The sequence below is a fragment of the Chiloscyllium plagiosum genome, chromosome 17, assembly GCF_004010195.1.
Source record: "Chiloscyllium plagiosum isolate BGI_BamShark_2017 chromosome 17, ASM401019v2, whole genome shotgun sequence".
Classification (NCBI taxonomy): domain Eukaryota; kingdom Metazoa; phylum Chordata; class Chondrichthyes; order Orectolobiformes; family Hemiscylliidae; genus Chiloscyllium; species Chiloscyllium plagiosum.
The window spans coordinates 351354-373450 of record NC_057726.1 but is presented as its reverse complement, the minus strand read 5'-3'; the positions used below and the strand labels follow the sequence as shown (position 1 = coordinate 373450).

At 41.6% G+C, this 22097-nt stretch overlaps 1 protein-coding gene across 1 annotated transcript in view; it reads right to left on the bottom strand.

Annotated features, from left to right (window-relative positions):
- zgc:56622 (uncharacterized protein LOC326033 homolog) overlaps nucleotides 1-22097 on the bottom strand; it is a gene marked incomplete at its 5' end in the record, with an annotated part of 106975 nt that overhangs the window by 49029 nt on the left and 35849 nt on the right. The window contains 3 exons of the mRNA XM_043707496.1: nucleotides 4617-4730; nucleotides 9462-9539; nucleotides 21572-21688. Of these exons, the coding sequence (XP_043563431.1) occupies nucleotides 4617-4730; nucleotides 9462-9539; nucleotides 21572-21688 (309 nt within the window). The remainder of the gene's footprint in view (nucleotides 1-4616; nucleotides 4731-9461; nucleotides 9540-21571; nucleotides 21689-22097) is intronic.

The window sequence follows — 22097 nt, the reverse complement described above, 5'->3', positions numbered from 1 at the left end:
TCTCAGTTATCCCCACAATATCGTATCTGCCAATTTCCAAAAGAGCCTCAAGCTCATCCATCTTATTTCTAATGCTTCATGCATTCATGTATAGTATTTTTAATTTGTTACTGCCCTCACCCTTCCCATCAACCCTTATTTCACTCAACCTTACAGCATGATCCCTTTGAGTTTTCTGCCTCATTGATACAGTTGTCTTTCTTGACTTCTCTTGTTCTAACTTTCCCTTCAATTTCCTTCTTAAACATTCAATTTGTCCCCTGATTACAGAATATTAGTTTCCCAATTAGTATGTATCGTTAAGTACATTAAACAGGGCTGCTAAATTTACTATCAAAACAGCACTTCTGTGAAATTGCACTCACACCGGCAAATAGTAAACAAAACTTCATGGCACACCTGTGTGCCATCAGGTTAATTTATTTTATAGTTTTATTTAATACATGTATAATTTTTAACTTATTTAGAGCAAAAGGTCTGGTATTTTTACTAACTTAAAAGACACCGGGACTAATTCCGCTTAATTATGCAAGCTCAGACTGAACAAACGTTCTAATCCTATCAGGAGCAACAGCCACCATTTAACAAATGTTCAAACCATCTCCTGTTTCCCAGCACAGAAGTCATCCAAACCTTTGTATATACAACAGATAAAACAATGTAACACTATCGTGATAGAATTTTGATTTCTTTAAGAATTATGTATAAATAGGCTATGTAATGCTGTATTTCAGGACTCCTTCACCACTTCAAACTGTGCTACTGCGGTTACTGAATGACGAGACTATTTTCGCCAATCACCGATTTTGGTTGTTATTTGAATATGATCCCATACCTTTTATGTTAAATGCTGTTCTATTCTCATATTACTCTTTGGCAATATTTCCTTCTTCACTTGTCCTCTCAGTTTTGTGTTTTCTGGTTCTTAATTGAAGAATTCACCTGAGATCTATCATTCCTCTCTTCCATTTCATTAAATTCACTTTCCATACCTCATCATCATCCACAGAGCCTTAGTTACAGTTCCTCTACTTTCTTTCCTTTTGGAACATGCTACCCCTGTACCTGAATCAACATCTCCATTAAAGATCGTCTATTGCTGGGAGTTTTCTATAGGCCTCCGAATAGTCCCAGTGATGTAGTGGAAAGGATAGCAAAGATGATTCTCGATAGGAGTGAGAGACACAGGGTAGTTGTCATGGGGAACTTCAACTATCCAAATGTTGACTGGGATCACTACAGTACGAGTACTACAGATGGGTCAGTTTTTGTCCAGTGTGTGCAGGAGGGCTTCCTGACACAGTATGTAGACAGGCCTACAAGGGGCGAAGCCACTTTAGATTTAGTACTGGGTAACAAGCCTGGCCAGGTGTTAGATTTGGAAGTAGGTGAGTACTTTGGAGACAGTGATCACAATTTTGTCAGGTTTACTTTAGTGATGGAAAGGGTACTTCACCGAGCAGGAGTTACAGCTGGGGGAAGGGAAATTACGATACAATTAGGAAATATTTAGGAAGCATAGAATGGGGAAGGAAACTGCAGGGGATGAGCACATTAAAAATGTGGAGCTTATTCAAGGAAAAGCTCCTGTGTGTCCTAGATAAGTATGTACCTGTCAGGCAGGGAGGAAGATATAGAACGCGTGAGCCGTGGTTTACTAAGGAAGTGGAATCCCTGGTCAAGAAAAAGAAGAAGGCTTATGTTAGGATGAGATGTGAAGGATCAGTTAGGGCGCTTGAGGGTTACAAGTCACGGAAGCCCTAAAAAGAGAGCTCAGAAGAGCCAGGAGGGGACATGAGATGTTGTTAGCGGATAGGATCAGGGTTAACCCTAAGGCTTTCCATAGGTATGTCAGGAATAAAAGAATGACGAGAGTTAAATTAGGGCCAATCAAGGATAATAGTGGGAAGTTTTTTGTGGAGTCAGAGAAGATAGGGCAAGCACTAAATAAATATTTTTCGACAGTGTTCATTAGAGAAAATGAGAATGTTGGCGAGGAAGATACAGAGATACTTGCATTGAGAGTAGAAGAGATTGAGGTTCACAAGGAAGAGGTATTAGAAATACTACAGAGTGTGAAAATAGACAAGTCCCCTGGGCTGGATGGGATCTATCCTGGGATCCTCTGGGAAGCAAGGGAAGAGATCACCGAGCCTTTGGCATTGATCTTCAAATCATCATTGTCTACAGGAATAGTGCCTGAGGACTGGAGGATAGTAAATGTGGTTCCCTTGTTCAAAAAGGGTAGTAGAAACAACCCTGGTAATTATAGACCAGTGAGTCTCACTTCAGTTGTTGGTAAAGTGTTGGGAAAGGTTATAAGAGATAGGATTTACAACCATCTAGAAAAGAATAATCTGATCAGGGACAGTCAGCGCGGTTTTGTGTAGGCTAGGTCGTGCCTAATGAATCTTATTGAGTTTTTTGACAAAGTGACCAAACAGGTAGATGGGAGTAAACCGGTTGATGTGGTGTATATTGATTTCAGCAAGGCGTTCGATAAGGTTCCCCACAGTAGGCTATTGTTCAAAATACGGAGGAATGGGATTGTGGGAGACATAGCAGTTTGGATCAGTAATTGGCTTACTGAAAGAAAACAGAGGGTTGTAGATGATGGAACATGTTCATCTTGGTATCCAGTTACTAGCAGCGTACCGCAAGGGTCAGTGTTGGGTCCACTGCTGTTCGTCATTTTTATAAATGACCTGAATGAGGACTTAGAAGGGTGGGTTACTAAATTTGCAGACGACACTAAGGTTGGTGGAGTTGTGGATAGTGACGAAGGATGTAGTAGGTTGCAGAGAGACATAGATAGGATGCAAAGCTGGGCTGAGAGGTGGCAAATGGAGTTTAATGTGGACAAGTATGAGGTGATACACTTTGGCCGGAGTAATCGGAATGCAAAGTACTGGGCTAATGGTAGGATTCTTGGGAATGCAGATGAGCAGAGAGATCTTGGTGTCCATGTACACAGATCCCTGAAAGTTGCCACCCAGATTGACAGGGTTGTTAAGAAGGTATACAATGTTTTGGCCTTTATTAATAGAGGGATTGAGTTCCGGAACCAGGAGGTTATGCTGCAGCTGTACAAAACTCTGGTGCGGCCGCACTTGGAGTATTGTGTACAGTTCTGGTCACCGCATTATAAGAAGGATGTAGAAGCTTTGGAAAGGGTGCAGAGGAGATTTACTAGGATGTTGCCTGATATGGAAGGAATGTCTTACGAGGAAAAACTAAGGGCCTTGAGGGTGTTCTCATTAGAGAGAAGAAGGTTGAGAGATGACTTAACAGAGACATACAAGATAATCAGAGGGTTAGATAGGGTGGACAGGGAGAGCCTTTTTCCAAGTATGGGGACAGCAAACATGAGGGGACACAACCTTAAAGTGAGGGGAGATAGGTATAAGACAGATGTCAGAGGTAGTTTCTTTACTCAGAGAGTAGTGAGGGTATGGAATGCCCTGCCTGCATTGGTAGTAGATTTGCCAAGTTTAAGTGCATTTAAGTCGCCATTGGACAGGCATATGGACGTACATGGAATAATGTAGGTGGAATGGGCTTCAGATTAGTATGACAGGGCGGCGTAACATCGAGGGCCGAAGGGCCTGTACTGTGCTGTAATTTTCTATGTTCTATTGTCACATTACTCTAAATTAAGTCCATCTCCATTTCAGAAGTTCAACTTTAGATTGCTTTTTGCTGTTGTCTTCAAGTTTGACCACGTAGATAATGGAATTTAAATTCATTTATTTAAATCAGGAATTGAAAGCTTGTCTCAGGGTGTCCATGAAATTAGAAAACAACCCATCTGGATCACTAATGTCCTTTAGGGAGGGAAAACTGCTGTCTTTACTTAGTCTGTTCTGCAAGTGACTCCAGACTCTCAGCAATGTGGCAAAAGCGAGGACTGAAGATGCTGGAGATTAGAGTCTAGATTAGAGTGGTGCTGGTGAAGGGCTTTTGCCCAAAACGTCGATTTTCCTGCTCCTTGGATGCTGCCTGACCTGCTGTGCTTTTCTAATCTAGACTCTCAGCAATGTGGTTGACTCTTAAGTGCTCTCTAAAACAGCCCAGTGAGACACACAGTTCAACAGCAACTAGGGATGAACAATTGCTGGCCTTACCAATAGCATCCAAATCACATGAAAGAATTAAGAAAAAAGGAGAAAAACAAGCATACAAAGAGTTCAGAAAGGTAGAGAAAGAGAAAAGAGAAGTAGGTGAGTAGTATTATTTGTGTTAGAAAGATAGGATGTCAAGGAGTTAAAGGTGCAATCCCTTTGATTAGAGCTGAGTAGTAAAATAGATATGAACATCCTGTTACTCTGCAAGCAGTGAATGAGAGGGGAACAAATCTATAGGGAAATCAAAGAGATGCTCAAGGACTATAGTCCTTAATTACAAAATTATCATTCAAAAAGATAGACTAAATGGTAAAAGTTGGGTGAAGGAATTCTTGAAATGCATTCAGGAGAAGTCCCTTGTTCTACATTCTCAGGCCAATAAGGACTGAGGCACTGCTGGATGTGATGCTGGGGAATGAGGTGGATCATATGTCTGTGCCAGAACATTGGGAAAGAGTAATGTTCCATTCCAATAGAGAACATAAATATCTGATTCACTGCCGGAGCTTTACGAGCTACTGACAGGAGTCTTTTCAACTGGGAAATATTATTCTCGGAAACACCAATCGATTTCACCAGTCCTTCATCCACCAAACTTTCCATAGCCTGTTGGTAAAAAGAAAAGAATTAAACCTTATTAAAATATACGCTATAACCATGGAACAAGAAATGTGTATTGTGTTTAGCATGAAGGCGCTGCACACTTTACCTTATCCTACAGAAAAGGAAACGTGTGCTCTACTCTATTTATGCCATGACTCACTGGTGTAGGTTGATGGAAATAAAGCCTCACTGATCCCAGGGTTGTCACTGAAGTTAAAGATTTTACAATAATTCCAGACAAAGGTTGCTAGAAAACACAAGCCAGTGCTGAGGTGAACCTTAACACCAGGTTTCCCTACTTAACAAGAATCACTTTTTACTTAAACACTTACTTAGACTCAGTTATAAATGGTCAGAATGAAATATTGTAAGTTAAAACTATAATACATTATGTATTCTCCCCTTAAACACAAACGCACAGGGTGACATGTAAAAATAAGCTAGTAGTGAAAGAAATTTGAAAGGCAGTTCAGTGGCTTCTATTCATAGATTGGTGAGGTGATCCTTCTGATTGTTACGCCAATCAGAAGTTGCCCTTCAGTCATCTCTCTTTGGATGCTTCTACTTGTTTGCAAAAGACACAAGGTGGCTGTTTGTGGATTTCACCAGTTCCTCATTTCCACTCCCCCACCTTATCCTAGTTTTTACATTACATTACATTACATTACATTACAGTGTGGAAACAGGCTCTTCGGCCCAACAAGTCCACACCGACCTGCCGAAGCGCAACCCACCCATACCCCTACATTTACCCTTTACCTACCACTACGGGCAATTTAGCATGGCCAATTAACCTGACCTGCACATCTTTGGACTGTGGGAGGAAACCGGAGCACCCGGAAGAAACCCACGCAGACACGGGGAGAACATGCAAACTCCACACAGTCAGTTGCCTGAGGTGGGAATTGAACCCGGGTCTCAGGTGCTGTGAGGCAGCAGTGCTAACCTTCCAACCTTCCACCTCGGCACTGCCCTCATGACCTGTCCATCTTCCTTCCCACCTATCCGCTCCATCCTCCTCTCCAACCTATCACCATTCCCCCCATCTCCATGTACCTATTGCACTCTCAGCTACATTCCCCCCAGCCCCACTCCCTCCCATTTATTTCTCCACCTCCTCGGCTCACAGCCTCATTCCTAATGGACGGCTTTTGCCCAAAATGTTGATTCTCCTGCTCCTCAGATGCTGCCTGCCCTACTGTGCTTTTCCAGCACCACACTCTTGACTCTGATCTCCAGTCCTCAGTCTCTCCTATAAATGTCTCTGGCTTACTACACTGCAACTAAACAAAGGAGGACTTTTCTTTTCAGGTTTAGAATGAATTTTTACTGTAAAGAACAGAGATAGGTTCTGCGCAGGTGAAGATCAAAATATTTCCCTCTATCTTGTTCCCAGCCCCAAACTGATCAGTTACCTGAGAATTAATCACAGCTGTTGGCAGGCAAAAGGATTTTATCAATGATAACTAGATAGTCCATAGAACTACTTCTTATTGCCACACAGCTCCACCTGTGCACAAAATCCCTTGTCTCGGTTGTATGCAATCCCTTCAATTACTGCTTGTTCAAACAGCTGTCTACGCAATGCTTGCTGTAAGTTTTGTTTTATTTCACTCATGGGACTTGAGCATTGCTGGGTGGGATGTATTACCAGCATTTATTACCAATCCTAGTTGCCTTAGAGAAGGTGAACTTCTTGAACCACTGCAGTCCATTTGTTGTAGGTTGACCTATAATGCCCCTAGGGAGAGATTTGCATGACTTTGACCCAGTGACAGTGAAGGAATGGTGATATATTTGTAAGTTAGGATGGCGAGTGGCTTGGAGAGGAATGTGCAGGTGGTGGTGTTCCCATCTATTTGCTGTCCTTGCCCTTCTACATGGGAGAAGCTGAGAATTTGGAGGAACCTTGATGAGTCATTGCAGTGCAGCTTGTAGGTGGTACACACTGATACCATGTTCATCAGTGGTAGAGGGAGTGAATGTTGAAGGTGGTAGGTGGGTGCCATTTAAGTAAACTGTTTACCCTGGATGATTTCAAGCTTCTTGAATATATTTGAAGGTGCACTCATCCAGGCTGGCGGGGAGTATTCCATCACAATCCTGACAGACAATTTTGAACGATGGATAGGCTTTGGGGAATCAGGAAGCAAGTTACTCACTATAGGGATTCATAGCCACTGACCTGCACTTCTGTTTATGTTTGAACCAAGGTTGTGATGAGGTCAGGAACTGAGTGGCCCTCGCAAAACCCAAACTGAGCATAAACAAGTGATGCATGATGGCACTGTTGGATTTATGTATTGTGGGTACAAAACATACTGGGCAATTTTCCACATTGTTGGGTAGATGTCAGAGTTGTGACTGTACTACAATCTTTTTGCAACAATCTTCAACCTTCTCTTTTGCAACATATTGAGCACTTCCATCATTGAAGATGGGGATATTCAAAGAATTGGCCAAACAAGGGATGTTTCCTGAAGCTTTAAAAAATCTAAACTTCTAACAGATATTAAAGCACAATGTTAAAAATCACACAACACCAGATTATAGTCCAACATGTTTATTTGGAGGCACTAGCTTTCGAAGCATTGCTTCTTCATCAGGAATATAACCTGGTGTTGAGATTTTTAACTTTATCCACCCAGTCCAACACTAGCTCCTCCAAATTAAAGCACAATGGTTTGACAAGTTGTAAAACACTCTAAACAATAAAAATCTTCAGAGCTGCTAAAGTAGTTCTCAGAAATTATCACCAATAAAAGTTCATTATTAAATTCAGACACACAAATTCATATGTCAAACTTAAAATAATTTATGTTAAAAACAGTAATGTTTTCTATCATAATAAGGGCTTTGCAGGATCAATTGTGATGGATTTATTGTTGTCATTACCGATGCCTAGGTTAATACCAAGTGGATTCTGGATCAGTGGTGCTGGAAGAGCACAGCAGCATCCGAGGAGCAGTAAAATCGACGTTTCGGGCAAAAGCCCTTCATCAGGAATAAAGGCAGAGCCTGAAGGGTGGAGAGATAAGCTAGAGGAGGGTGGGGGTGGGGAGAAAGTAGTATAGAGTACAATAGGTGAGTGGGGGAGGGTATGAAGGTGATAGATCGGGGGGAGGGGGAGTGGAGTGGATAGGTGGAAAAGAAGATAGGCAGGTAGGACAACTCATGGGGACAGTGCTGAGCTGGAAGCTTGGAACTAGGGTGTTTTTACCTAATACCAAGTGGTCTGTCTAGTTTAATTACTTTTTTGAGATTTTTTATGTGGTTGATACAACTGTTTGTTAGCTATGAAGGCCAGAACATAATTGCAACCAATTAGCATTCTAGCTGGAAGGCTTTGTTTTCTTCTACTGATTTAAAGTTTATTTCCCTGAACACTTTGGTTTAAAGTGGACATTGACAAAAATGCTAGGATACTCACTGACAAAGATCCAACTGTGGAACAAGGGGCAAAGACACAAATTAATCCTGCAGCACCAAGGGTACTTACTTGATAAAGAATGGTTTAATTCTTACATACTTTGCATTCCTGTGATTTTTCCAAGCCAATATAAATATCTGGAATTAAGAGTTTAAAGATGACCATGAATCCCCATTGTCGATTGTTGGAAAGACTCAATTGGTTCATTAATGTTCCTTAGGGAAGGAAACTGCCATCCTCGTCTGGTTTGCCTACATGTGATTCCAGACCCACAGCAATGTGCGTGACTCTGAACTGCCCTCTGGATTATTAGGGATGGGCAACAAATGCTGCCTAGCCAACTATGTCCTCATCCCATGAATGAACAAAGGTAAAAAAAAACTGAGCTAAAAAGAGGGATTTGCCTGTTGCACTAAATCCACCAATGCAGTACTTATTTTTGACAATGCATGTTGAAAGATTCTGTATAAATACTGAAAGAGATATGCTGGCTGCCAGAAATATTTTTAACAAATTCCCACAGCCTGGCAGATCAGATGACACTATAATTCGGTTAGGACACTTCGGTTAACAAAAAAATGACTCAGAATTGGATAATGAATTTTATCTCCAAAAAATCAAAGACGCAGCTATGGGTCAGAAATTGCCCAGGATATGCATATATAATAGAGTGGGAAGAGAGCTGTTTTCAAATGCACCTTAGGATCCATGTGTTACTACAGATATTTGGATTTTCAGAAATAGAATTGGAAGAATTCATCAATATCACAATTTCTTCATTAAAGACACAGCACACAGAAAAGTGTACATTTCCTAAATGTTACAGTATTTAAATTGGCACAAGAGAACAGGTTCAAGTTAGCAACAAAAGCTTCTGTTTTCCCAAAATAATTGGCATACATTCTAAATACAAAAGGACCATCACCCTACGCCCATGGACTGGTGAATATATTTCTACCTCCTGTTCATAAGCACAAAGCTAGAAGTTTCAATTGTAATTACTACAATTTTTTATTGAATTAAAGAGAAGGATACACAAGATGATCCAGGAACACATTTTCAGATCTTTCAGATGTATCAAGTGAAATTTTTTGACAGAACTAGCCAAACCACCATTGTTCCCAATCTAAATGGAGGGCAGGTGTGCACTTCTAAGACCCTGTACATCAAGTATAATGATACTGGCACGGAATTGGGAGCCCACACAATTCACAGAATCTTATTCCCACTTTTCTTCACTTCACTTTTCTTCCCATTTCTTTATGAACAAATTGATCTATGATCACTTTCCACTTGGGACTCACCCTCCAGGTGTCCATGTAGTCAGTATCAGTCACTAGAATTCTGCCTTCTTGCATTGGAAACAGTTCACCCAGCACTTTCTGTTAAGGAGGAAATAACTTATTGCATATAACACAGATAATTCAGAGTGTTCAATGAAGTAGGAAGGTACATCAAGTCCTTGTGTAGGTTTTGTCAGAGTGTTACAATGAGGCTTCTGAGGCTTCCAAAAACAGTGAGATGAAATAAAATGTTCAAACATGGAAATATAGATTAACAGAACAATTTCTTTTTTTTGAATCAAAAAGCGTAGAAATACAGAATATATTCTATTAAAAAGTAACCAATACTAAATTCTCAAGTCCACAGATAAAGCTTTTAGATGTTAACACACTTTGAAAGGCGTCGACAAAATAGACAAATACACTGAAATTCAGAAAATAAAATTAGTTAAGAACTGGACAATAAAAAGACAAGGAAAGAATGTTAAAACATTAAAAGTTGAATATTTTAGAAATGGATCAGTGAAAATAGCAGGAAACAGGATAATTATCAACTTGTACACAATGATCATAATATGTTAGGTGTAATTTCAACAATTTATAGAACTTTTTAACTAATAATTAAAAGGGTCCTTTGATAAAGCAACTAATGCTGTAGATAAAGAGGAACCAGCATATGTATTCACACAGATTTCCAAAAGGCATTTGATAAGATGCCACATCAGTAAGAGTCACATGATCAGGAAGAGAACACATCCAAAGTGAGACAGCCAGAGGTAATTTGAAGTCCAGGATTAAGGGCGCAAAAAAAGTGATATCATAGGTAAAACCGTAAGTTCATTGATGGTGATAGCTACTAATTTGACTATTATAGATTAGTTTCAAACTGAAGGTAAATACGGGAAATATTTACAGGCTACAAGCTACATGACCGGTACAAGTTAAAAAAAAAGAACAAATTAATAAAATAGAGATGCCTGGTCAGGCAATGTGTTGTAACTGCATAATGTGGGAGGTGTGGATCCCACTGTGGTTCATAGTGGACACATCTATAGTAATTGTTTGTAGCCTGTCTTACGACATGGGGTGAACCCCTCTGCTAATTTAAACCCGACACACAGATGCTCACCTTACGCCATAATCTGTTGAATTTCAAGTGGCAAAGAACTATCCCAGATTTCACTAGTTAAAGTAAAAATTAACAATTTTATACTTTAAGTCCAACAGAGAATATTAAAACCACAATTATTTATAACTCCTTTCTCTTAAACCTATCTTTTACCTCCCACTCTACAATACTGGTCTGATTTTTAAAAAAGTTGAAACTTTATTGCTGGAACAGCACAGCAGGTCAGGCAGCATCCAGCGAACAGGAGATTCGACGTTTCGGGCACAGGCCCTTCCTCAGGAATGAGCAGAGAGTGTTCAGCAGGAGAAGATAAAAGGTAGGGAGGAGGGACTTGGAGGAGGGGCGTTGGAAATGTGATAGGTGGAAAGAGGTCAAGGTGAGGGTGATAGGTCGGAGTAGGATGGAGGCGGAGAGGTCAAGAAGAAGACTGCAGGTCAGGAAGGCGGTGCCGGGCTGGAGGGATTCGGCTGAGACAAGGTGGGGGGAGGGGGGATGAAGAAACTGGTGAAGTCCAAGTTCATCCCCTGTGGTTGGAGGGTTCCCAGTCGGAAGATAAGACGCTCCTTCTCCGACCGTCGCGTTGTTGTGGTTTGGCGGTGGATGAGTCCAATGACCTGCATATCCTCGGTGGAGTGGGAGGGGGAGTTGAAATGCTGTGCTACCGGGTGGTTGGGTTGGTTCGTCCGGGTGGCCCAGAGGTGCTCTCTGAATCGCTCCGCAAGTAGGCGGCCTGTCTCCCCAATATAGAGGAGGCCACACCGGCTGCAGCGGATGCAGTAGATGATGTGGGTGGAGGTGCAGGTGATTTTTAAAAAATCCAATTAAGATTTACAAATAAAAAACATGTCTCAAAACCAGCCAGTTGTCAATTCTCCTTTGTAGATATTCCTCTGCAGATTTTCCTGTATTTTCCTATCTTTTCCTTGGTCTTCTGCTGCACAACTTTTCTGACGGACAGGTAGCTTTTCAGCAGATAATGCTGACAGAGACTTAGCCATTGAGCTTGTCTAATAGATTTGCGATTCTTGCTCCCTATGTGGATGAGAGTAGATGCTGCAGGGAGGGTAAGCCAATTGATCATAGCCCTGTGGTACAGGGAGCTATTCAAGAAGGAGAGAAGAGAAATATGGTTGAATCAGAATAGTATAGTGTGACAATGCTGCTCTTTTAACAAGGTTAGATTGTCCTTGGTGTTTTTTTTAAACCAAAGGGGTCATAAATGCATAGAATTCGACATATCTGGTTTGTATGGGTTTTATGGCCAATTTGATTATAGCTAACAGACACTGCCTCTGGGAAAAAGGCTTTCAAGTTTAAAAAATAACACTTGTACAATGAAAGGGGAGTGGCCTGTTCTCCCAGCTCAGCTTTTCTATAGTTTGATTTGGTTTTAGTAAGCAATCGGTGTTTTGAGGCTGCGAGTCAAAGAAACAGCTGTATGCTGATCCTCTCTCTCTCTCTCGCTCTCTGACATCTCTCCTGTAAGAATATGTGTCTGATTTTACCATTTTTGCCAAGGGAGTATTTATGGGAATATTGCAAGCATTTGGAACAGCATCATTAAGTTGCGATAGAGTCGACTGGGTTTTCAGATAAATTATGTTATTCTATATGCAGTTCCCTTTTGTTAGTGTATAGAGTCATAGACCCTTCAGTCCAACCCGTCCATGCCGACCAGATATCTCAACCCAATCTAGTCCCACCTGCCAGCACCCAGCCCATATCCCTCCAAACCCTTCCTATTCATATACCTATCCAAATGCCTCTTAAATGTTGCAATTGTACCAGCTTCCAACACTTCCTCTGCAGCTCATTCCATACACGTACCACCCTCTGCGAGAAAAAGTTGTCCCTTAAGTCTCTTTTATATCTTTCCCCTCTCACCCTAAACCTATGCCCTCTAGTTCTAGACTCCCTGATCCCAGGGAAAAGACTTTGTCTATTTATCCTATCCATGCCTCTCATAATTTTGTAAACCTCTATAAGGTCAACCCTCAGCCTCCAATGCTCCATGGAAAACAGCCCCAGCCTGTTCAGCTTCTCCCTATAGCTGAGATCCTCCAACCCTGGCAACATCCTTGTAAATCCTTTCTGAACCCTTTCAAGTATCACAACATCTTTCCGATGGGAAGGAGACCAGAATTGCATGCAATATTCCAACAATGGCCTTACCAATGTCCTGTACAGTCGCAACATGACTTCCCAACTCCTGTACTCAATACTCTGACCAATAAAGGAAAGCATACCAAACGCTTTCTTCACTATCCTATCTACTTGCAACTCCACTTTCAAGGAGCTATGAACCTGCACTCCAAGGTCTCTTTGTTCAGCAACACTCCCTAGGACCTTACAATTAAGTGTATAAGTCCTGCTAAGATTTGTTTTGTTTAAACCCGAGTAGTTGCGGCACCTGCATCACTCCTGGAATATCCACCTTATAACTGCTTAAAGCAACAAAATTAGGGTCTGGGCTACTTTCTTAAAATGTTTTGAGGGGTCTGGCTTGGTCCATAACAATAGTCAAAGGAACAAACACTGTTCTATGTGGCCAGAATTGAGGAACTGCAAAGGGAAAAAAGACTCTTATGGGAGTTGTGTACAAGCGAGTAGCAATAGTCAGGATGTGGGAAGGAAAATAAATCAGCAGATAAAAAAGACATGCAAGAAAGACACTATTACAATAATCATAGGGGTCTTCAATATGAAGTTGGACTTGGAAAATCAGATTGGTTGCAGATCTCAAGGAAAAGGATTTATACAAGAGTTTGTTTTGAAGAAGTAGAACCCATTAGGGAATTTTTGAATTGGTGATGAGTAACAAGGCTGACTTGTTTAAGTAGCTTAAGGTGCAGGAACCTCCTAGAGGGCAGTGATCACATTATGATAGAATTCACCCTGCAGTTTGAGGGGAAGACAACTGAATCAGATGCAACAGGATCATAGTTGAGTAAAGATAACTACAAGGATGAAGTTGCAGAGTAGATTGCAAGGGAAACCTAATGGGGAGATGGTGGAACAGCAATTAGAAAGTTTTAGGTGTAATTCGGGAGATACAGCAGAAATTTATCCTCGGAAAAAGACATATTCTAAGGAAAGGATTGTACAACCATGGCTGACAAAAAAAGTCAGGGACAGCACAAAAGCAAAAGAAAAAGCATATAATGTAGTGAAAACTAGTGGGAAGCCAGAGAATTGGGAAGTATTTAAAAACCTGAGGATAATTCAAAAAGCATTAAGTGGAGAGAAAATGAAATACAAGAGCAAATAAGCTCGAAATACAAAAGGTAGCTGCAAAAGTTTTTTTTAAAGGAAAGGTAAGAGCAGAGTAGCCATTGGGTTACTGGAAAGTAAGGCTGGAGAAATAGAGATGTTAACTCTGATTTTTCTCCAGAGATTCTGCTAACCTGCTGAGTTTTTACAGCTATTTCTGTTTTTGTCCCTGGAGGAGCAGTGCCCCTCGGGGTACAAAGAAATGCAGAGAAACTGAGTAGGTACTTTGCATCAGATTTCACAGTGGAAGATACCAGCAGCATACCAGAACTTCAAGAGCGTCGGGTGGCAGGAGTGTTTGTAGCGGTCATCACTTTGGAGAAGGTCCTGGGGTGGCTCAAAGACCTGAAGTTAGATAAATTGTGTGGGCTGGATGGACTACATCCAAGAGTTCTGAAGGAGATAGCGGAGATTTGAGAGCACTGGTAGTGATCTTTCAAGAATCACTGGAGTCAGGGAGGGTCCCAGAGAACTAGAAAATGGTTAATGGTTAATATCCAAGGATATTTAAGAAAGGAGGGAGGCAAATGATAGGAATTTTTAGGCCAGTTAGCTTAACCTTGGTTATTGGTAAGATTTCAGAGTCCAATATTAAGGTGAGACTCTGGAGTACTTGGAAATGCGTGATAAAATATGGCTGAATTAGCTTGGTTTCATCAAAGGGAGGTCATAACAAATCTGTTAGAATATTTTGAGGAAGTAATGAGCAAGTCAGGCAAAGGAGAGGCAGTAAACGTGATCTATTTGAATTTCCAGAAGGCCTTTGATAAAGTTTCACACAGGAGGCTGCTAAATAAGAACCCATGTTGTTATGGCAAGGCACTTGCATGGATAAAGAACATAAGAAACAGAAATAGCAGTAAGCCATATGGCCCCTCGAGCCTGCTCCGCCATTCAACATGATCATGGCTGATCTTTTCATGGACTCAGCTCCATTTACCCTCCTGCTCACCACAACACTTAATTCCTTTATTTTCAAAAATATATCTTTGCCTTAAAAACATTCACTGGGCACAGAATTCCACAGATTCACAACCCTTTAGAGGATGAAGTGTCTTCTCACCTCAGTATTAAATCTGCTCCCCCTTATTTTGAGGTTATGTGCCTAGTTCTAGTTTCACCCACCACTGGAAATAACCACCTTGCTTCTATCTTATTTATCCTTCATAGTTTAGTGTTTCTAAAAGAGCTCCCATAATTCCTCTAAATTCCAATAAGTAAAGCTCAAGTCTACTCAATCTTTCTTCTTAAGCCAATCCTCTCAACTCTGGAATCAACCATTGAAACTCCTCTGCACCACTTCCATTGCCAGTACATCCTCTCTCAAATAAGGAGACCAAAACTGTACACAGTACTCCAGGTGTGGCCTCACCAGTACCCTACATAGCTGCAGCATAACCTCCCTATTTTAAAACCATGTCCTTCTAGCAACTGAGGACAATATTCCATTTGCCTTCTTAACTATCTGCTGCACCTGCAAACTAACTTTTTGTGATTCATGTACAAGGATTCAGGACCCTCTACACAGCAGCATGCTGCAATTTTTCACCATTGAAATAATAGTTCATTTTGCTGTTATTTCTGCCAAAATGAATGACCTCACATTTACCAACATTGTACTTCATCCATCATACCCATGCTCTCTCACTTAACCTACCTATATCCCTCTGCAGGCTTTGTGTCTTCTGAAACTTTGCTTTACCACTCATCTTAATGTCATCTGTGAACTTTGATGAACGACACTTGGTCCTCAACTCCAAATCATGTGTGCAAATTGTAAACCAACACTGAGGTTCTAACACTGATCCTTGACGCACAGTAGTAACCACTGATCGCCAACCAGAAAAACACCCATTTATTCCCACTGTTTGCTTTCTGTTAGTTAACCAATCTTTTATCTATGCTAATACTTTACTTGTAATGCCATTCACCTTTATCTAATGCAGCAGCTGTATGTTACCTTGTTGAAAGCCTTCTGGAAATCCAAATAAACCATGTCCACCTGCTCTCCATTGTCCACAGCACTTATCCTCAAAAAATTCCAGCAAATTAGTTAAACATAACCAGTCTTTCATGAACCCATGCTGCATCTGCCTAATGGGACAATTTCTATCCAGATGTCTTGCTATTTCTTACTTGATAGATTCATGCATTTTTCTCCACTATAGAAGTTAAGTTAATGGGCCTATAGCTACCTGCCTTTTGTCTGCCTCCTTTTTTTTTAAGAACAGTTGCGTCACATTTGCGGTTTCCTAATCTGCTAGAACCACCCCAGAGTCCAGCAAATTTTGGTAAATTACAAGTGCATTTGCTATTTCCCCCACCATCTCTCTTAGTACACTGGGATGCAGTCCATCAGGGCCAGGAGACTTGTCTACCTTTAGCCCCATTAGCTCGCCCAACACTACCCTTTTAGTGATAATTGTTTCTAGGTCCTCACCTGCCATAGCCTTCTTGTCATCAATTACTGGCATGTAGTTTGTGTCTTCCATTGCGAAGACCGACACAAAATACCTGTTCAATGCCTCATTTCTTGATTTCCTCTTTCTCATCCTCTAAAAGATGAATGTTTACCTCAAACACTCTTTTTCATTTTATATGTTTGTAACAATTTTTGCTATGTTTTTATATTCTGCGCTAGTTTACTTTCAATCTATCTTATCTTTCTTTATAGATTTTCTCGTGGCTTTCTGTTGACCTATAAAGATTTCTCAATCATCTGGTTTCCCACTATACTTTGTCACTTCACATGCATTAGCTTTTACTTTGACACCCCCTTTATTTTTTTAGATATCCATGGCTGATTCCCCCTTTTCCTACAGTCCTTCCTTTTCAATGGCATATACTTTTGCTGAGTGAAAAATCTCCTTGAAAGTCATCCACCATCCTCAATTGTCCCACCATATAGTCTTTGCTCCAGCCAACACCTCCCTTATCCCATTGTAGTCTCCTTTAAGCACAGGAACCTTCTCACCCTCCAGCTGTACTTTAGATTCAACATACTGCAATCGTTCCTTCCAAGAAGATTCCTAACGCTGGAGATCATTAATTATTCCAGCCTCATTACACAGGACCAGATATAGGATAGCTTGCTCCCTTGTAGGTCCCATTACATACTGTTTGAGGAAACTACTATGGATACATTCTACAAACCCCTCTCAATGGCTGCCTTGACCAACTTGGTTTGACAAATCAATATCTAGACTTAAATCCCCATGATAATTGCTTACCATTTTTGCTTGCATCAGTTATTTCCTTGTTTGGTGCCTGCCCCACCATGATGGTATTATTGGTGGTGTACAGACTACGCATACAAGTGACTTTTTCCCTTGACTATTTCTAATTTTCTCCCACATTGATTGAACCTATTTCTCCATAGAACCCATATCATCTCTCTCTACCACCATGATGTCCTCCTTAAATATCAGAGCTACACCACCTCCCTTTCCTTGTCTTTCCAAATAGTCTAATACTCTTGGATACTTACCTCCCGTTGTGATCACTCTGCAAACATGTCTCTGTAATAGCCACTAAATCATACCATTCATGATGATTTGCACTGTCAACTTATCTACCATGCTTTTAGTGCTACGAGCATCCAGATAAAGTCCCCTTATGCTAGTTTTTATCCCTTTTATTTGAATCTTAATATCTCCACCAGAAGAACCTTGGTTTTCAAACATTCTTTATCTTTCACTACCTGGTTTCCATTCTTCTTAGTGCTACACTGTTCTGCTGCTTCTTGCTTTTTATTTAATGTCTTGATTCTCTTTTTCCTTATACCCTCAACCACTCCTGCTAATTCAGAGCCTCCCCTTCGGTTCCCACCCCCCTGCCAAACTTGTCGAGGTTTGACTCTCTGACAGAAGGCAGAGAGTAGGGAGAAAGGGGTCCTTTTCAGGATGGCGCTGGTGAGTAGGGTAATTCTACAGGGGTCCGTGTTGGGACCACAACTATTCACATTATACATTAACAATCTGGACAAAGGAATGGATAGCATTGCTGCTAAGTTTGCAAATGACACAAAGATAGATGGAGGGACAGGTAGTGTTGAGGAAGCAGGAAGGTTGCAGAAGGTCTAGGAGATTGGGCAAAGAAGTGGCTGATGGAATACAATGTGGGAAAGTGTGAGGTTATTCTCTGTAAGAAGAATAGAGGCATAGTTAATGCCCTGAACAGAGAAAAGCTTTCAAAATCTGAACCAGAAGAATCATAGTGCATGATTTGCTTTGGATTTAGTTGGCTGTTAGAGAGGCAAATGTGACATTAGCATTCATTTCAAGAGGACTAAAAAAAAGAGCAGAAATGTATCACTGAAGCTGTAGAAGGTTTTTGTCAGACTGTATTTGAAATACTCAAAGCAGTTCTGGGTCTTGCACCCAGGGATGGATGTGCTGGTGTTGGAGACGTTTCAGAAAGAGGTTTATGTGAATGATCCAGTGATGAAGAGAACAAAGAACAAAGAAGAACAACAAATAAAATTTACAGCTCAGGTACAGGCCCTTCGGCCCCTCCAAGCCTGAGCCGGTCCAAATCCACTGTCTAAACCTATCGCCCAAATCCTAAGCATCTGTGTCCCTCTGCTCCCCACTTACTCATTCATCTGTCCAGACACACCTTAAATGAATCTACTGTGCCTGCCTCTACTACCTCTGCTGACAACACGTTCCAGGCACTTACCACCCTGTGTAATGCACTTGCCGCGTATGTCCTCCTTAAACATTTCATCTCTCACCTTGAATACATGACCTCTCGTTATTGAATCCTTCACTTTGGGGAAAAAAACTTATCTCTATTTACCCTGTATATACCTTCATGATTTTATGGACCTCAAACAGACCCCCCCCCCTCAATCTCCTTTTTTCTAATGAAAACAATCCTAACGTACTCAACTCTCTTCATAGCTAGCACCTTCCATACCAGGCAACATCCTCATAAACCTTATCTGTACCCTCTCCAAAGCATTCACACATTTTGGTAATGTGGCGACCAGAACTGTACACAGTATTCTAAATGCAGCCGAACCAAAGTCTTGTACAACCTGTCAGCTCTTATACTCGATACCCCATCCGATGAAGGCAAGCATACCATATGCCTCTTGACCATTCTACTCATCTGTGCAGCCACCTTCAGGGTACAATGGATCTGAACTCCCAGATCTCTCTGCCCATCAATTTTTCCCAAGGTTCTTCTGTTTACAGTAAAGTTCGCTCTAGAATTACATTTCCCAAAATGCATCACCTCACATTTTCCTGGGTTGAACTCCATCTGCCACTTCTCCGCCCAACTCTCCAGTCTATCTATATTCTCCTGTATTCTTTGACAGTCCCCTATGCTTTTTGCTACTCCACCAATCTTCGTGTCATCTGCAAACTTATTGATCAGACCAACAATACCATCTTCCAGATCATTGATGTATATGACAAACAACAGTGGCCCCAACACTGATCCCTGTGAAACACCGCTGGTCGCCTTTTTCCATTTCGAGAAACTCCCTTTAACTACTACTTTGTGTCCTGTTGCTCAATCTGTTGCTCAATTCCTCTAGCTATAATACCCTGCACACCATGTAACTTCAGTTTCCCCATTAGTTTACCATGGGGAACCTTATCAAGCAACTTACCAAAGTCCATGTATATGACATGTACAGCCCTTCCTTCATCTATCAACTTGGTCACTTCCTCGAAGAACTCTGTTAAGTTGGTAAGGCACGACCTCCCCCGCACAAAACCATGTTGCCTATTACTGATAAGACCATTCTTTTCTAAATATAAATAGATTCCATCCCTCAGTACTTCTCCAGAAACTTTCCCACCACTGACATTGGGCTCACTGGTCTGTAGTTACCTGGAATATCCCTACTATCCTTCTTGAACAGGGGGACAACATTAGCAATCCTCCAGTCATGTGGTACTTCACCTGTGTTTAAGGATGCTACAAAGATATCTGTCAGGGCCCTTGCTATTTCCTGTCTCGCCTCCCTCAGCCACCTGGGATAGTTCCCATCCGGTCCTGGGAATTTGTCCACCTTAATATCCTTTAGCCTACCCAACACATCCTCCCTCCTTATGTCAACCTGATCCAGAGTAAACAAATTTGTATCTCTAATCTCAGCATTCATCACCACCCATTCCTCAGTGAACTCTGATGCAAATGAGCATGGAGGACTCTGGGTCTGTATTCGCTGGAGTTAAGAAGGATGAGGGGGATCTGATTGTAACTTAGTGAATACTGAGAGGCCTGGATGAAGTGGATGTTTAGAAGACTGAGAAGTTTTCACTAGTAGGAGATGCTAGGATCTGAGGGCTCAGCCTCAGGGTGAAGGCATGACCCATTATAATATACATGGAGGAAGATAAGGGGCCCAAAACTGTTCACAGCAGTCCAGCTGTGGATCCAGCATCCATTCAGATGGTAGGTATTAACTTACAGTTCAAGAGTGCTCCTATATTTATGTTTAGACTTTAAGTATCACATAAAGTCAAGTACAAAAGTACAGGAGTACAGTGAACTGTACAATGTTGCCACACACAGCACCATCTTAGATACAAGTACCTAAATATAAAATCTTAAGAACAAGGTAGAAAGAAATAAAGTTGAAGTTAAACATTATAGACTTTCCAAGTATTAAGTAGAAAAATAAAAAAAAACGCCACAAGTTTAAACATTACAGTCTTTCTAAGGTGGAGAAAGTGAGGGCTGCAGATGCTGGAGATCAGAGCTGAAAATGTGTTGCTGGAAAAGCGCAGCAGGTCAGGCAGCATCCAGGGAACAGGAGAATCGACGTTTCGGGCATAAGCCCTTCTTCAGGAAACCCTTCTCCTGTTCCCTGGATGCTGCCTGACCTGCTGCGCTTTTCCAGCAACACATTTTCAGTCTTTCTAAGGTGCTTAGCTATGCACACTTCAATCTCCTTCGCTTTGGCACACTTTCCCTGCACAGTCCATACCAGGTGACTGGTTTTGGGGCCACCACTGCTACATCATCAGAAGCAGCGCTCCAGGCCGACCATACCTCAGCCAAAGCAACTGCTGTTCCCATCAATCAACCAGGAGTACCCATTTGTGCCTACCGCATTGCCGCAGCTGACCAATGCCAACCACAGAAGCCACCCTTTCTGCTCCCTGCAGAGGGTGCCCTGCCATTGTTACCATTTTGAAAGCCCGTGCCGATGTCACTGCGTCAAGTTCTGCGCCGGGCCCACCAACGAAGTCGCCAGTCCTCGATACTGCGCCCACAATCACTGCCACTGTGAGGTCAGAGGGCTTGCTGTTCTCCAGTCCGGGCTCACTCTCCGATGAGCCAATTCCTGCCATCATTATTGCACATACTGTGGAGGCTGAGCCCACTCTTGCCCTGCCGAATACGCTGAAAAAGCCTCCAAAAAGGTGGAGGAGCAAAAGAGTAAAAACATTAAAAAAAGGAAGAAACAAAGCAAGCTGACAGATGTAAACAAGCCCTGGATCAGTGCCACTATTCTGCAGCCATCTGTGCACAAGATGGATGCTATTGATAGGATCCATTGGGATTGGAGGTCTATAGTTTATAATGCATGGCTCTGTAAATAAGGTTTAACTATATAAAAGTCAAGCCTCAGCTCCAATATTCGCCACTTTGGCTACCATGCAAAAACAATTAATACAATACCCTGGTTTAAGAATGAGGTGAAAAGATAAGATAATATGGATTAAACGAAAACCATGAAAAAGGATTTGACAATAACTACACATGCCTGGAATCCCACAGGGAAGTGGATGAGGTAGAGATCGAGGTAATTAAGCTGCAAGGCACATAAACTTTCTATCAGACTTGGCTTCACATCCTCTGGAATATGGAGCGTACACCAGAACTGGAGCACAGAGAGCACAGCATATGAAATATCTGGATCTGTACACTGGATCTTCTGGACATACAAAACAAAAACTTAGGAGAAAGCTGGTAAAGGATGTTACAATGTTAAAAACTCTGACTCGGCACGATGGCGGCGATTCTGTAGAACTGCTGTGGACAGCTCTGCCTCACAGCCAAGGCATACTGGTGTTTTTTGCCATCCCTGGCCAACTTATGTGGTGGAATTATTAGTTTAAAACCTTACAGAACACATATTTATTAATATTTGGGAGTGGGAAGGATTGAAAAGTGTGGTGCTGGAAAAGCGCAGCAGGCCAGGCAGCATCCGAGGAGCTGGAGAATCGACATTTCGGGCATAAGCCCTTCATCAGGAATGAGGCTGGTGTGCCAAGTGGGCTGAGATAAAA